The 16,701-nt window shown below is 60.5% G+C and overlaps 1 protein-coding gene across 1 annotated transcript in view; it reads right to left on the bottom strand.

Annotated features, from left to right (window-relative positions):
- Window positions 1–524: 524 nt before the first annotated feature.
- The window catches only part of PTPRU (protein tyrosine phosphatase receptor type U), an 87,390-nt gene continuing 71,213 nt past the window's right edge, over window positions 525–16,701 (bottom strand). Inside the window, exons 19-30 of the mRNA XM_062190829.1 lie at window positions 14,041–14,077; window positions 13,306–13,403; window positions 13,103–13,219; window positions 12,194–12,348; window positions 9,462–9,597; window positions 9,005–9,154; window positions 6,827–7,000; window positions 4,178–4,318; window positions 2,680–2,805; window positions 2,424–2,581; window positions 1,883–2,018; window positions 525–1,676 (exon numbers count right to left, since the gene is read on the bottom strand). Of these exons, the coding sequence (XP_062046813.1) occupies window positions 1,614–1,676; window positions 1,883–2,018; window positions 2,424–2,581; window positions 2,680–2,805; window positions 4,178–4,318; window positions 6,827–7,000; window positions 9,005–9,154; window positions 9,462–9,597; window positions 12,194–12,348; window positions 13,103–13,219; window positions 13,306–13,403; window positions 14,041–14,077 (1,491 nt within the window). The 3' untranslated portion in view covers window positions 525–1,613. The remainder of the gene's footprint in view (window positions 1,677–1,882; window positions 2,019–2,423; window positions 2,582–2,679; window positions 2,806–4,177; window positions 4,319–6,826; window positions 7,001–9,004; window positions 9,155–9,461; window positions 9,598–12,193; window positions 12,349–13,102; window positions 13,220–13,305; window positions 13,404–14,040; window positions 14,078–16,701) is intronic.

The raw sequence follows: 16,701 nt of genomic DNA, 5'->3' as shown, positions 1-16,701 counted from the left end.
TCTCTCACTATCCACTCTGCCTTTCAATAAATAAATAAACTGAGCCCTTCCAGCATACCTGGCACCAGTATCTTACCTGATGCTAACAGGATCATCCCCATTTAACAGATGAGAAAGTGAGGCCCAGAGAGGACAGCTGACTCCCCCAGGGCCTTACAGCTGCTGGGGTGCAGTGACACCAAAGCCTGTGCCTCCCAGGCTGCCCCAGAAACAGCTGAGCCCTGCCGCAGGCCCCAGGTGCACCAAGAGGCAGCACTGTGGCCTGGGGGGACGGAGGAGGGTCTCAAGATCAAACCCCAGCCTGAGGAACTGCTTCCGAGGCCTGGATGGAGGCAGCCATGCCCAGGGTCCCTGGGAACCACTCCTAACAAGTGCAAAGACCCTGGGTCACATTCTCACCAGGCTAAGAGCAGAAAACCACAGCCAGACCAGAACCCAGACCTCTGACCTCGGCTGCTCTGGGAGGCTGGGGGCAGGTCCCCACACAGGTCGGTCAGACACACACAGGGCCGCGCGGTGGCATTCAGACAGCAGTTTATTTACAAAGCACTTTACAAATGTCCGCTTTTGCCTCCCCACAGCCCCCTGCGAGGTAGGTCAGTAGTCGTATCTACAGTTTACAGATGGGGAAACTGAGGCACGGGATGGGGTTGTGGCTCGCCCCATTGTAAAGAGAACTGCACACCCGCCCATCCAAAAATAACAAAGTCAGTCAAGAAAAGCACTGAGCCTCCACCCCCAAACCTCCCTCTGAACTCCAGGGCCGGACAGCCCTGCTCTGGGGCTGGCCCTCCCCCCACAGCCTGGCCAGGAGCCACGGGGGCCCCGAGCCCAGAGGCTGTGGTGCAGCCCTGCAGTAGGTCACCGGCTCCAACTGCGCAGGACCGCGGTGGTGAGGCCTGACGCTTCCAGGAAGAGCAGCCAGGAGAGAAGCCCACTCGGGGCAGGCAGCGACGGGCAGAGCCTGGGTCAGGCATGTTCATAGCATGTGTCAGGGAAGCTGAGTGGGCAGAGATGGTGAGCAGAACACCCCAGGGGCTGGGAGGGGACAGGGGCGCACAGAAGGATGCTGCTGCCCCCTGGGGGAGGATGGGCACATCCGGGCAAGCCCAGCCCCTACCCCACCCCCCCGGACTCCCAGGGTCTGGGCCAGACTGGATTCTGGATGCCACCCCCAGGGCGCCCTCCACCTGCACGCAGAGGGAGCAAGCTGGGTGCACACCACGGCCTGGGGCTCTGCAGGGCCCCACTCATCTCTGTGGAGGGCTGGATGGCAGCAAGCGGCCTGGCCTGCATCCCCCAGAGCAGGTTGCTGAGCCCCGTCACACTGGCAGGCAGTGCCAGTCTCCAGCACAGGCCTGCAAGGCCCCACGAGGCTGGGTGGGCTGCAGTCTTGCCAAGCGTGTCCTTGGCCCACGCCTGCCCCTGGGCTGCAGTGGAGGGCTCGCAGTGGGAGGGACACCAAGCTGGCCCAGCATCGTGGGCGCCAGAGCTTCCTCCATGGAGGCTGCGGCTGAGCTAAGCTGAGCCGAGCGCACAGGTCTTCCTGGCCAGTCCTGAAGAGGGGCTTGGCCCTGAGTGCGGGGTGGGCGCCTCAGGCCAGGGGCCTCCTGCTATCTCGACTCCAGCCCCTCCAGGTACTCCAGGGCCACGTCGTAGCAAAAGTGGTACTGATCCTGGGGAGAGGAAGACAAGGGGTCAGAGGCTGAGCGCCCCCTAGAGGCGGCGGGGGAAGGGCAGAAGGGCAGTGGGGCGAAGTTGTGACGTTGAGGGACTAGACTCAAGGCCCAGGGGAGGGACCAGACAGGGGAAGGCGGGCGCTGAGGCCCGGGGCCAGGCCGGCCGAGAAGGCAGAGTGGCTGGGCTCGGGGACCGGCCTCACCATGGTCTCCACCATGTTGGGCTTGTAGTTCCGAAGCGTTTTGGCAGCGAAGAAAACGTCCACCAGGTTGTGGCAGCGGATCATCTCCAGGACCGTGGCGCAGGCGCAGAAGGTGCCGCTGCGGCCGCCCCCGTTTCTAAGAGACACCACAGGTCTGGGGGAGAGCTTAGGCCGAGGGGGTGGAGCTCAATGTTGGAGGGGCGGGGCTGGGCAACCAAGGAGGAAGGGGCAGAGTCCAGGGGCCAGGGGGCGGGGCTAGGGGACAGAACAGGAGGAGCAGACTGCGAGCGGTGACCACAGGCCCACTGGGTGGGTTAAGGAGGCGGATCAGAGGCCAGGACCAACTCCGGCATGTCCTCAGTGGACACTCAGAGTACGGATTCTGAGGGAGGTGGCCAGCACAACCAAGAGAAAGCCACTGAGCAAAGCAGCAACCCAAAGCCCCCAGAGCAGGGCGCAAAATGAGCACTGAGACCAGTCCCCCCAGGCAGGCCCCGGGCCCCCCCGCTGGACCTCTGCCCTCGGCCGCCCCAGCACTCACAGGCAGTGCACGACGGTGCGCCCGTCCCCGCTCTCCGCCTGCCACTTGTCCACCTCGGCCAGCAGGTGCAGGAAGGCCTTCTTGGAGTCAGGCGTGTCCCGGTACGCAGACCAGCGCAGGAACTGGAAGTGCCGCACCAGCAGGTGCCCCTCCTGCAGCTGAGGGCGTGGGCGGCGCCGGGGCCACTCAAGAGGACCATCAAGGCTGCCCCGGCCTCTGCCCAGCTCCTCGTCCCGGGGCTCCCCAGACCACTCACCCGAGAGACGTTCTGCACCCGGAACACGCGGGCCACCAAGTCCTCATCCGCTGTGCCTGACACAAACTCCACCTCCATGAGGCCATACTGCTGGCGACCCGGCTCCGGCCAGTACTGGAGGCAGGGCTGGGGGCACGGGTGTGGAGAGAGGAGAGCTGAGCGGAGCCAGGCCAGGGGCTATTCCCATAGTCACACCCACCCCGGGGCTGCACACAGCTTCACTCCAGATCCCTTCAGGATCCCCCAGCACCCACCATCTGACTGCAGCACACGCCCGCCCCCTGGGCACCCTGCACCAATCAGATCAGCCAAGATGAACCCTGCAAACAGGGCACTGCCTCCTGCCGCACTGCAGGGGGGAATCCACACGTTAACGTGCTCACCGGATGCGTGTGCACAATCCACAGACACACACGCCTACATGAGGCTGTCTCCTTCCGGGGACACTCACCCCGGGACCCCACCCCCACCTCGTCTCTCACTTCCTCCCGACAGAGGTGGGCATAACTCAGCTCAGCACCCACTCCTGCCCCGGGTCCCGTCCATGGGAGATGTTGGTTGAATGAACGGGCAAACAGTGAACCAAGAATGATGTCACAGCTGGGTGACAGAGGCCCCTCTGCCCTCCCCTCCACCGTAGCAGGGATGGGCTCCTCTATAGCTCAGATTTGCTCCAGACCGCCCCCCCCCCCCAAGTGCCTGGAGCCCCTCACCCTGCAGTCCTGGGTCATCAACCCCAAATGCCAGACTCGAAAGAACGCAGGTAACCACGGCTCGCCCAGGCAGCCGGCAGGGGGTTGTGGCACTGGGTCCACAGCAGATCTCCCTGGCCTCCTGGGGCAGGGCTGGGGTGCCGGGGGCGTGGTTAGGCAGAGCCTCTACACTTCCTTGGCGCTGCAGCTTTGGGAGCCCGGAAGGGAAATGAGGAGGGTCCGAGGGGCTGCCCCCAAGCTGAGGTCACCAAGCCAGTGCGAGCCCAGGCCCCGAGGTGACTGCCACCCTCCTCATCTCCACCCCTGGCACGCGCTGGGGCCCAGCACCTGGTCTCACAATAACCCCGGCAGCACAGGTCCGTGTTACGGAGACGAAACAGAGGCTCACCGAGGGAAATCAACAAGGACCAAGGAGAAAACAGGAGGCTTGGCTGTCCCTCTCCCGCAAAGTCTCCAAGATGGGCAGTTTTGTGGAGCCACCAGAAAGCAGAGGCCCTGAAAGAGGCAGCCCAGCGTGGGCCCGGCTCTGCCACCCCCCAGCCCTGCGGCCTTGCAGAGTGCAGAGGTCTCCGGGTCTTCGCCTTCCTCTTGCTCCCGCCTGAAGCCCCTGCGCCCAGGTCACGGGAGGCTGTAATAAGATGCTAAGAGCAAAGCAGAATCCCGGCTTCCGCAGGTGCTCAGCAGAGAGCCGCAAGCTTCCTTACGGGCGAGGAAGGGGAGGCCCTGGGAGGGAGTGGGACTCTCCGAGGTCACACAGCAAAGCAGTGGCCGAGCTGGGGGCTCACCCAGGCGGAGTTGGACTGGTTCAGCTGGTTGAGCATCACGATGGAGGTGCACCCGTAGTCGTAGACCAGCCGCCAGAAGTCCGGCGTGGTGCTCTGCAGCGGGTGCAGGGTCACGATGAAGGCCGCGCTCCGCGTGTAGCTCTGCGGGGAAACGGGACTTGGTGGTGGCCCAGTCCTGCCACGGGCTGTCTTCCCCTGCCCCCCACCCCGAGATGGACAGCTGGGCCCCACAGGACCAGGCTGCCCGCAGTGGCCCATTTTCAGAAGCTGGCTGGCACACGGAGGCCTGAGCTGACCAGGTGGGCCCCCAGACCTCGGGTACCCAAGCCCTTAGCCCTGGGAACGAAACAGCCACAGGTTCCCCTGTGCGTGGCAAGGGGCGTTTGAGCATGGGCGGCGGGGGCCGGCCAGCCTTGCTCCCTGCCTCACCGCCTCTGCACCTGCTGGTTCTGCACCAAGACCAAATTGCTCAAACATCTGCATGGCGCACCCTCGCTCTCGCTTCTTCTGGGATTTTGCTTAATTGTCACCTCCTCAAAGAGGCCCTCTTCACGGCCTCATCAAAAATACGTGCACACGCACGCACACACAAAAAACCAAACCACACATTCCTTCTGCCTCGTTGTTTTCTGTAGAATTTCCAGTGCAAGACCCTACCCTGTATATTTATTTACCCACTGTCCCACCCTAACCCCCCACACACAGTTCAGGAGAGCAGAGATTCTGGGATATGGCCTCTGCCTAGCACATGGTAGGGGCTCAATAAATATTTCTGAATAAATCAATCCTCAGGTCCCCTCCCACTCCAACGGACTGCACCCCGAGCACCCCAGACGTGGCAGGCACGGGCTCTGCTCCCCGCTCCTGACCCTGTCCTCCTGGGCAGGCTGGCACCGGGCTTCTCCCCGTCAGAGCCTGGGCCTATGCCCTGGGGCTGTGCCCTACCCCACTCCTGCCCTGTCCCCTCCTTCTCCCGAGCTCTTCTCCTACAACACTGCTCCCCAACCCCAGCCCTCCTTCCAACCCAGGGGCTGACACAGGTTCCAGGAACCTGCTCTGGCCTTGACCTTGCCCCATGCTTTGGAACGGAAGGGCCCTCGCCAGTCTACCAGCTCCCGGGGACAGGGCTCCCTGATGCTCACAGAGTGGCAGTTCCTCAAGGCCCAGCTCAGGCCTGCCTCCTACCCAACAGGGCTCCTACGAACACCCCAATCTGACCCAGGCTGGCCCCCAATAACCAGGGCCTCTGGCTCCGGCACCAACAGGACCCAAGTGGCTGTGATCAGGCATCAGAGGCATGAAGGGCCCCAGGAAGGGGGCAGGAACATCTCAGCACCTCTCTAGCTGATGGGCCCATCCCCACCCTTGGGCCAGGGAGCTGCCCCTCATCCTCTGCAGCTCAGACTCTCGGCACCCTCAGAAAGCCTCCTTTCGGCCGCCCGTGGCCAGATGAGCACAGTGAGGCCAAAGAAGGGACTGGGAGGGAGGCCGCAGAACCTGAGGTTCCATCACAATCTCCCCAGACCCTTCTGCCACCCCCTCGGGGGTCCTGCAGCATGCCCAGCCGCTTTGGGCAAACAGAGGGGTGTGTGTGTGTGTGTATGTGTGTGTATGTGTGTGCGTGTACACACGCACATGCAAATGCATGCATAAGCACACACACACCCCCCACGCTCCAGCAGACTGGGTGACAGCGGCCCCGCTCTCCCAAGTGAGCAGCCTGGGAAACCCCACCCAGCCTACAGCGTGCTGCCCAAGGGCTCTCGGCCAGGAACCAGGCCACGGAAGTCCCGCCTGCCCACAACCTGCTGTCAGGGGCCTCCCTCACCCCCACCTCGCATCTCAGCGTGGGAGGACGCCCGGGGACGGCACACCCGGCCCTGCCCAGCTCCATAGAGTTGGCTCCACCCTGCTACCCGCTGTCTTCCAGGCCCACCTGCCCCAGAAGGCACGCATTCTACCCAGCCCTGCTCCTGCCACTCAGAGTGGTCAGTCCCTGACACCAGGAGGGGCTGGTGCACGGATGGCCCCCTTGGCCTCCAGTCCAAAGTCAAGTTTGAGCTGTAACACCTACATGTCCGCTCGCGGCAGGCAGCCGGGGGGACTACCACAGCCTCCCCCCTCACACGGCAGCGTCTCAACCCCCACAGCCCCAGCACCAACCTTCTGCTCTGCTGCCACACATGGGAGGGGAGGCGGGGCCCCTGGGCTGAGGGCCTTTAGAGCCAGGACGGTACCCGGGAGGAAGTCATCGTGGCAGGCCAGGCCCCAGAGCAAGCTGCACTTTATCTTCCAGGACGGCTGCCCAGGCTCCGGACATCAGGCCTCAAGTCCCAGCCCCAAACCTTAAGGCCTCCCAACCAAAGCCCCTGAATCACTCCCCCTACTGCAGGAGCTGCTGGTCTGGGCCTGGGGACAGCCCTGCCTGAACTCTGATTAATACCTGAGGGGGCACCGGCCTCAACCTCCTCTTTGGAAGTTCAGTGAGCAGGGGGGAGGGGCCACAGCACGGGCCTGGTCCCCGGAACGGGCAAAGGCCACCGCCAGCCCAGCCCTCCGCTCTGCTCCCTGGGCTCCCGACCTTGCCCAGTGCTGCCAGGAGGGGAGTCCCTAGCCCCCGCCCCATGCCCGCCGCCGCCCCACTCGTACGTCTGTAAGAGCCGCGTTGATGTAGTTGTTGGGGTCCCCGTCGGTGGAGAGCAGCAGGGGCAGGCAGCGGTCGGGCGGCAGGACGTCCATGCTGCGGTTCTTGTCGCGGTTCCGCGGCAGCAGGGCGATGCTACACTCCTCCACGTCCAGCGCCGGCGTCACCGAGTTCAGCGTCTGCGGGGCAGGGGGTGGAGGGCCTCGTGACATGCTCCCCCGTGACAGACACCGGGCTGAGGATTCGCAGCCGAGATCCAGGGAGAAGGGACAGAAGGCAGGGGCCCAGCATTCCGGTGTCCGGGCTGTGCAGGGCCTGGAGGCAGCTGTCTGCCTCCTTGCCACCCACACGACCTTAGACAAGCTCCTGCAACTCTCAGCCTCAATGTTCTCAACTGTAAAATGGGAAGAACGTGGGCCTACCGTGTGGGGCCGCTGGAGGGCTCAAGTGAGAAAACAGCAAGCACCAAGCAGAGCCTGGCACACGTGGGGCTCGGGATGCAGGAGGCAGGGTGCTCTCCCAGCTCCTCGGTGCCCCCGCCACAGGGCCCTGAACCCCACACCCTCCACAACCCAGGGCCTGGCACAGGGGTCCCCTTCCTTGGTCACAGGCCTTGTCTCAACAGGATGCAGGACCTACGCAATCTGTACTAAGCCCAGCCATGGCCTCAGGCCTCTCCCACACCCTCTGTCTAAAGTCACAGGGTCTCAGTTTCCTTCTCCTGCTCTTGGGGATCCCTCGCAGGGAACCCCGGCCTCTCAGGACCCTCCAGACCTGAACCCTTTGCCCAGGGGCAGCAGGAACACTTCCTGTGAGGTCACCCCGTGCCAGCTCTGGAGAGGCAGGCATCCAGCACCTGCCATCCCACCAGACGCCTGGGGTCTCTGCCCACCCAGTGACCACTCGGGTTCTCAGTTTTCCTGTGACATGGTAAGGCACGGGAGAGGCCCAGCCCCTCAGGCACATGACCAAAGCCTTGGGCCATCAGTGTGTTCAATCCCTCTGGCCCTAGGAACTGGTTCAGGGCTCGGCATATGAAAGCCAGGGCCAGGCCCTTGCTGGGGCTGTTGGGAGCAGAAAATATCTTTTTCATGGCACCGTGTGGACCCGTCCTGCTGGGAGCCAGGTGCAGATCTGAGAATGGAGCCAAGAACCAGGGGCAGAACCAAGGGTGAACAGGGACCAGGTGCCGGCATCATCGTCTGAGCCCTCGGATGCGGCCAGAGCAGAAGCTGCACCGCCCTCAGACCCTAGAGCGGGATTTTCATCACTTCAAAGAATCCTGAGAGTACAAACGCCATGGGGGACTAACTGTCTTTCTTTCCTGGGTGACAAAACTGAGACACAGGGATCGGTGCCGTGGTGCGGCAGGTTAAGCGGCCGCCTGCACTGCCGGCATCCCATATGGGCGCTGGTACATGTCCCAGCTGCTCCACTTCCGATCCAGCTCTCTGCTAGGGCCTGGGAAAGCAGTGGAAATAGCTCAAGTGCTGGGGTCCCTGCACCCATGTGGGAGACCCAGAGCATCGGCCTGGCCCAGCCCCGGCTGTTGTGGCTATTTGGGGAGTAGACCAGCAGATGGAAGACCTCTCTCTCTCTCTGTCTTTCTCGCTCTCTGTAACTCTGCCCTTCAAGTAAATAAAATAATTCTTTAAAAAACAAAAAGCCTGAGGCACAGAGAGCAGATTGACTCGTTAAAAGGACACGAGCGCTCACGTAGGTTAAGGATTTGGACCAGAGTTCATAACCACGGCTGTCTCTTCAGCTGTGGACTCGGGCTGGTCCCTCCTGCTCAGTCCACCTGTAGTGCCAAGGGCTTCTCAGAACACACACACAGACACGCACACACCTCGCACACATTTACTCATACACACCGCACATGCACACACACACATGCACACACTCAGAGACATGCAGACACACATGCACACACACTAACCACACACATACACAGACATGCAGACACACACGCAACTCACACACATTTACTCACATTCACACACAGCACGTTCATACACACACGCACACACACTAACCACACATACACAGACATGCAGACACATGGCTCACACACATTTACTCACACTTGCACATACACCTCACATCTCCATGCACTCACACTTGCACACACACCTCACATCTCCATGCACTCACACTTGCACACACTCACGCTCATCCCCTACCTGGAACTCTTCCCGCAGCTGGGAGGAATTACTCTGAGGATCAATGCGGATCATTTCCTTGTAGGTGGCCTTGAATTCACTGACAGGGATGGTGGTCTCCCCACACAGGCAGGCCTCCAGGATTGCATCATGGATGAAGATGTACTGCTCCTGCAATGGGAACATGAGGGGAAGGAGACAAGAAGCAAGTTCAAGGCCAAGGCATGGATTGGACCAACCCTACTTGAACGACCTTCACCCATGTTGCTCTAAGAGGGGAGGGACAGCCAAGGTCACACGTCTAGCAAGAATGTGAACCTGAGTTTCTTGGCTGCAGTGGGGCTGGGTTTGGGGAGCACACAAGAGGTTGACAACCCAGGTTCATGGATGATCCTGGGAAGGACGCCCAGGACAGCCCAGCAGCTCACGAGAGACCCGGGTCCTAGGGAAGCGGTGGGGACGGGGCTGGGTCCCGCACCTCGGTCTGGATCATGTTGACGCGCCGGGAGCAGAGGGTCTTCACGCAGTTGTAAATGTCCACGACGCCCTCACACTCGGCCATGTCCAGCATCACATCCAGTACAATGTAGCAACCTGTGCGGCCGGTGCCCGCGCTGCAGACAGAGCGGCCCCAGCCCCCATCAGAGCCTTGGCAGGGAGCGTGGGACCAAGGAGAAGCAGGGGGGAGGGGCACTGGGACCCCCAGCCTCATCGACACCACACAGAAGACAGGGACACAGAGCAAGGAGCCAGGAAGCAGGCTGTTGGAAGAGCGCTGGAGTCAACGGACAGAGAGGACAGAGCGAGGGATGGGTCTCCCGGAAGGAGCAGAGGGGAGGGGAACGGGAGGCAGGGGTGAAGCCAGCCTGGCTGGGCTGAGCAACTTAGGAGAGAGGGACAGAGGACACTCACAGCTCTAGGCAAGAATGATGTTTCCTCCTGGGTACAACCCACCATCTCCTGCACATCCCTCAGAACCCCACACATCACACCCATTCTCACACCCAGGCGCCTCCCCACTCGTTGGCGCTCTCAGCACTCCAGGCAGGTTTTTATGAAAACACGCCCCCTGTTGGGAGCTCAGCTGTGCTGGACGTGCGGTCTGCCTCCTGCCCAGTGCCAGGTGGAGCAGAGTAGAGGGGGCAGGAGTGGACAGAGGGGACACGGAGATTCCGGGTTTGCCTTGGGAAACCGGCAGAGCCCACGAAGGCTGCATATTCGCACCGACGGCAACCCCCCTCCTCTGCGTACACCCCGCCAACAACGCGCAGCAGGAGGTCCAAGCAGCGCCACGCACGAGAGCTCAAAACTGGAAACAACCCCAGTGGCCACCAGCGGCAGCAGGGACACGCACGCCGTGAGCTCTTCACACAGTGAGATGTCGTGGTACGGGTGAGCCCTGCAGACGGGCTGGGGGGACGAAGTCACACAGCGAGCAGCACGCAGGGCATGATTCTACTTCTACAAAGCTCAGAGACATTCAACACGGCCTCCGGTTTGGAAGTCAGGATGGTGTTTGCTGGGGAGGGAATGGGGGCAGAGCAGAGCCTGGCTCCAGGGGCTGCTGGGAGCCGAAGGCCAGGGTCACGTGCTGTCCCCCGACCTGGGTCGAGCTGGCTATTGCACACGTGTGCACCTAGCACCTAGTGTGTGCTTCAAGTGTGCACTTTAAGTATTTTATGTATCAACAGTTTTATGTTACTTTATTAAAAATTTATTTTACTTTATTTTATTGAAAAAGATGGCGTTTCAGGGCTCGTGTTGTGGCACAGTGGGTGAAGCCACCTGCTGAAATGCCAGCATCATGCACGTGTGAGCACCGCTTTGAGTCCTGGCTGTCCCACTTCTAATCCAGCTTCCTGCTGCTGTGCCAGGGAGGGCAGGGGAAGATGCCCAAGTGCTTGGGCCCCTACCACCCCTGCAGGAGACCCAGGTAGAGTTCCTGGCTCCTGGCTTTGGCCTGACTGAGCCCCAGCCATCACAGTCATTTGGGGAGGAGACCAGTAAATAGAGGATCTCTCTCTCTCTCTCTCTCTCTCTCTCTCTCTCTCTCTCTCTCTCTCTACCTCTGCCTTTCAAATAATAAGTGTTTAAAACAATAAATAGGGACTGGTGCTGTAGCATAGCAAATAAAGTTGCTCCCTGCAGTGCCAGCATCCCATATGGGCGCCAATTCAAGTCCCGGCTGCTCCACTTCCAATCCAGCTCTTTGCTGTGGCCTGGGAAAGCAGTGGAAGATGGCCCAAGTGCTTGGGCCCTGGCACCCACATTGGAGACCCGGAAGAGGCTCCTGGCTCCTGGCTTCAGATTGGTGTCGCTCCAGCCATTGCGGCTATTTGGGGAATGAATAAGCAGATGGAAGACCTCTCTCTCTGCCTGCCTCTGCTTCTAACTCTGCTTTTCAAATAAATAAATAAAAATCTTTTTAAAAAAAAAACAAATAAAATAAATATAAAAATGGTATTTTAAAGAGACTTTAGAGAGAGTCAAAGAGAGGCTGGCTGGGGGTGGCAGGGCAGAGAGAACATGGCTGCCATGGGAGACCAGCATCTGAGAAGAATCCAAGCACAGGAACCGGGACGAGGAGGGAAGGCGTGGACTGGTGGGCCCAGGGCACTTGCCAAAGTCACAGGTTAAAGGTTAAGCTCTCTGGAGGCAGACTGGGGGCAGGCAGGGCTGGGATACATGAGGTAAGAAGACCTGGAGCCAGACAGGAGGCAGAACACAGAGAGGAAGGCAGCTGGGTCACCGTGCCAGTCTAGGTGAGCGGGGACTAGAGGGGAGGGGGCGGGGAGAAGACAGGGGCTGCAGAGTATGTCACGGCCAAGGGACCAGCAAGGCCACCAGGGCTGTAACCAGAAGCTGAAGTCCTTCTCAGCCCCCAGACCAAACCCTCACACAGCAGGTGTGCAATGATCCCCTGCCGGATGGCAGCAGACTGAACCCCATGGTGCCCGGCACCTTGCCAGCCTCGGGGTCACCAGCACCTCCTCAGCGCCTGGGCCAAGGGGTAGCACAGGAGAAGGCCACCCTCAGAGTCAGAGCTCAAAGGGCAAAGGGCCTTCTGGGAGCTCATGCCTCTCTCGCGTCGTCTGTCTCCAAGCAGGATGATCTAGTCCCCTTCTGGGACCTTGAACCAGCCCCACGCTGGCACCCACCTCCCCGCCCGCCACTGGCCCCTCTTCTCCTTGGGACTCCCGGAGCTCCCACCTGCAGTGGATGACAACGGGCCCCGCGTCGGGCGGGGTGGAGGCCTTCACACGCCGGATGAAGGCCAGCAGCCCCGTGGCGTGGTAGGGGACGCCATGCTCTGGCCACGCTGTGAAGTGGAACTGGCGGACTTCGTGGCGGGCGGAGTAGCCTCTCTGTGGAGACAAGAGCAGTAACAGAGGCACTGGCAGCATCTATTAGACACCTGCTGCATGCCAGGCACTCTGGTGAGAACGTCGTTACAGCATCTCAGTTGACGGCAACAGCAAACGCCCTGGTGGAGGCGGGGGTTTATGTCCCGGGTGCAGCAGGAAAACTCGGTCTCGGATGGGAGATGCCACTGCCAGGAGGGCAGACAGATCGTGCAGGACGTGGCCAGGGGTCAGCCCAGTGCCCAAACGTATGCAGTTCAGCGCCCACCTCCACCTCCAGCCCGTCGTGCGAGCAGAGATCACTACGACTCTCCCAGCCTTAAGTTCAAGGGGAAAAGTCTTGCCTCTGAGGATTTCACAGGGCAGATCAAGTAGGAACACACACAGGTCTTGCCTGCCAATCACAAATCGTGGCCTCTGGTGAGTGACACAAGCACTCCAAGCCTCATTTGCCTTGTCTGTGAAATGGGCTAATGGCAAACACCGAACCCCACAGAGCTTCCCAGGATTGAACCGGTGCATGGCCCAGGCACAGAGTCAGAGCCAACACGCGGCAGCTGAAGTCAGCATCCTCACTGTCCTAACTTCCTGTTGCAGTGCCCAGCAAACAGTTTCCCTCCCGTCCTTCCACGGTGTTCCCACCAAGTTACCCAGCAGCCTCCGTGCACAGGAAGGCCCCAGTGCCCTCCCCCCCACCCCTGCTGCCTACGCTGGGGTGGGGGCTGCCCTGCAGGGGGCAGGGGACAGGGAGACTCACCCGCTCCAGGGCGAAGGTGCGCACCACATACTCGGCCAGCGTCTCCGTCTTCACCAGTGTGATCTTGATGTCCCCGTACATGTCTGAATCGTCTGGCCAGTACCGCGAGCACTTCACCTGCCGTGCCCACAGGACAGTACTCGGCAGGCGCTCCCCGCACCTCCCAGGGCGCGCCACGCCCCCCAGCCCAGCCTGCAGCTTACCCTGCCCACCTCCACCAGCTTGGTGATCATGACGATGCTGGAGCAGTGCTCCTGCCACACCATGCGCCAGAAGTCGTAGATCATCTCCGGCTTCGGCCCTGGGGGCGCAGAGGTGCCTGTTCCTGAGGCGAGACCCCTGCCCCAGGGCCAACGCACTCTGCTACCCAGCTCCACCCAACCCAGGCCAAGGGCTCCCGGGGCCCCAGTGGGGGCTTTGTGCACACCCCACTCATACCCCACCATTGCCAACTAACGCCTGCAGTGCCCTGGCTGTGGGTAGTACCAGGGGAGGGCCTGGCCCCAGGTATCCTGAATGGGACGCAGGAGGCAGGGCGGAAGGGCTAGCCTACAGGGTCAGACCCTCGATCCACAAGGCGAGTGTCCTAGGGGGATGGGCAGATGGACACTCAGAGAAAAAGACACACAGCCAGATGGACCAGGTGGCCACCAGACCCAGGGGTACAATCTGTGCCCACGAGGACCGAGCCTGGCTGACTCTATGCGTGCAGCACCTTGGAGACAGAGGGCTGGCCCGGGAGCTTCAGGTGCACAGATCACATGGGGACACACAGGCACAAGGAGGGGACAAACGTGCCAAGGCAAGAGCCAGGTTTCAACAGACCCAAAGAGTGGGGATCAGAGAGGCAGACGGGCAGGCAGGTAGGCAGGCAGGCAAGGGTGGTTCCAGCACACTGGGGCCACACAGGGGCATACATGGACAGAGGGGCCAGGTACCTTGGGTGGCTATGAAGTGGTTGGACCGATGGTAACCCTGGAAGAGGAGGAGAGGGGGTGTTGAGACCCCAGAGAGCAGCCCTCACTCCCTTAGACCTCCTCTGCCTCCCCTCCCATCAGGGAAAGGCCCCACCCTCGTCCCCAGGCCTCCTAACCAGGGCACCCTCCAGGAAGGAGGCAGGTACACAGGGACACCAGGGTCTTGCTTCATCTCAACTTTGCTGTGGGACCCTGGGGAGGCCAGGGTTTCTTTTTGGGCCAGAGGGTCTCCCTCCCCATAAAACAGGGAGAGCGAGCTGCTTGCCACCAGGCCTTGTTTGCAGACACTGGTCCAGGATGACTGTGCCCCATTCCCAGAGTCCTGGGTCCCAGGCCAGGGGAAAGCAGAATTTGTCAGCTACCCCTAACCCCTCGGGACCACCAGAATGGATGGCATCCTTCCCTCTAATTCAGCGCTTGGGGCCTAGACGATGAAGGCTTCAGGTTTAATATGAATTAAATTATGAATTAATATGAAGCAATGAGAATGAAATCTACCCATGGCCCTGAGATAAACACTGCAAACCTTGATCATCAGTAACAACAATGAGGGACTCATTCTGACACTTGTTAGGCTCACTAGCTAAGCACGCTACCCACAATACCTCCTGCTAAAGAGAGGCCAGGCGCACCTGCAACCTCCTTACCCAAGACCTCAGGCTGGGGAGAGTAAGCAAGCAGGCCCCTGCCACCACACCTGCCCCTGGGGCCACAGGCATTCTCCTGGGCCATAGGGCCTGCCTGACACCCAGGGCATCAGTGTGGGCCACGTGGAAAGAGGGCCCCGCACTGCAGGGCTGAGGGGAAACCCACGCAGCTCAGCACAGCTGCCAGTGACTCCTTCCCCCAAGGACCTTGGGAGCCAGACTGTCAGAGTTCAGATCCCAGCTCGACCTCTCACTAGCTGTGGGCCCTCAGCAACAAACTCTTCCCTATGCCTCCATGCTCACATCTAAGAAAAGGAATAAGGATCGAATTTCCTTCCTCGGGCTGTTGTGAGCAGCCAAGATCATACACACATCAGGGCGGGTTTGGTCTAGCAGTGAGGACGCCCACATGCCACATCGGAGTGCCTGGGTTCAATTCCCGGCTCCAGCCCCAGACTCCAGCTTCCTCTCTCCGATGGCTAACTGTGTCCCTGCCACCTGGACTGTGTTCCCAGCTCCCAAAGTCATGCCTGGCCCAGCCCTGGCCCTGGTGGAATCTGGGAAGTAAATCAATGAATAGGAGCACTCTCTAAATAAGCAAGGAGATAGATAAATAACTACATGCTTCAAACAGCCAAGGCTGTTACAAAGTAATGTCTGCTAACTGTTGGCACCGTGTCAGACAGAAGGTCAGGACACAACACTCTCGCACGGCGACCTGCAAGGGTAAAGCAGGATCCCCGGAGATCCAAACAGCGTGCGTGATAGGAATGGCTGGGGCGGGAGGGGCTTCTCAGCCTGTTGTGTACACGGCAGTCCCCTAGGGTCTCCGTAGAGGCGGATTCGGAGTCAGGTCTGGGGCAGGGCCCGGGATTGCGCATTTCCAACCAGCTCCCAGGGGCTGATGCTGCTAGCCTCAAAACACCCCAGGAAGCCAGCCAGGCTACCAACCTCTCTGCCTTGGTTTTCTTCTGCAAGACACATGCTGGGAGACTCTGCTGTCCCCTTGGAAAGGACCACAACACAGCCAGAATGACCAACAAGGAACAGCGCCCTCGTGTCACTCGGTCCTCCCCAGGAGTCTCCCCAGGTCTGGCCTGGTCCTCTCTCACCAGCCCTCCCAGCCACCCTCTGTGCTTCGAGTCCTCAGCACAGTTGCTGGGGCCAGAGGGGAAGGCAAAGAGGGGGATGGGCAGGGCCAGGAAGGGGCTGCGGGGGCTGCCCTCCCACGCTGGAGCCAGAGGAGCTGGGAGCAGGCACCTCCTTAAACCAGTCTAAGAACTCCACCTGAGAGCAGGGGCCTCACCCGATTCAGCCCTCCCTGTCCCCCCAACCCCAGGCCCAGGCCAGTGCCAGCACTCAGGTGCCAATCAGTAAATAACACAGGAATGAAATTCACTGGACACAGGTCAATGACGAGTGGCCGGTCGGTCCACAGTGCAGCTCTAGGACAAACGTGGCCACTTTGTTCCTGTATCCCACTCTTGTGGTGTTTGGAGGCACGAGGATGGTGCAGGGGCCACATGACCTGCTTTGTCACATGATGTCCCTTGAAACAGGCTTTGAGGAGATACCCTTCAAAATCTGCATTTAAATACATGCACGTATTACTGCAAAATTATGTTACATGGAACTGGCATTGTGGCACCGTGGGTTAAGCTGCTAGCTGCAATACCAGCATTCCATATGAGCACTGGCTACTCTGCTTCTGATCCAGCTCCCTGCTAATTCTCCCAGGAAAGCAGTAGATGGCCCCAGTGCTTGGGCCCCTGCCACCCATGTAGGAGACCCAGATGGGGTTCCAGGCTCCTGGTTTCAGCCTGGCCCAACCCTAGATGTTACAGCCATTTAGGGGAGGGAACCAATGGATGAAAGATCTCTTGCTCTCTCTGTCTCTCCATCTCTCTCTCTAACTCTGCCTTTCAAATAAGTAACTAAATCGCCTTTCACACACCCATGTTAGAGTCCAGGGCTT

This window comes from Lepus europaeus, chromosome 5 (genome assembly GCF_033115175.1).
Source record: "Lepus europaeus isolate LE1 chromosome 5, mLepTim1.pri, whole genome shotgun sequence".
NCBI classification, from domain to species: Eukaryota; Metazoa; Chordata; class Mammalia; order Lagomorpha; family Leporidae; genus Lepus; species Lepus europaeus.
Note: the sequence above shows the minus strand (reverse complement) of the source record. Positions and strands in the feature narration are given on the sequence as shown.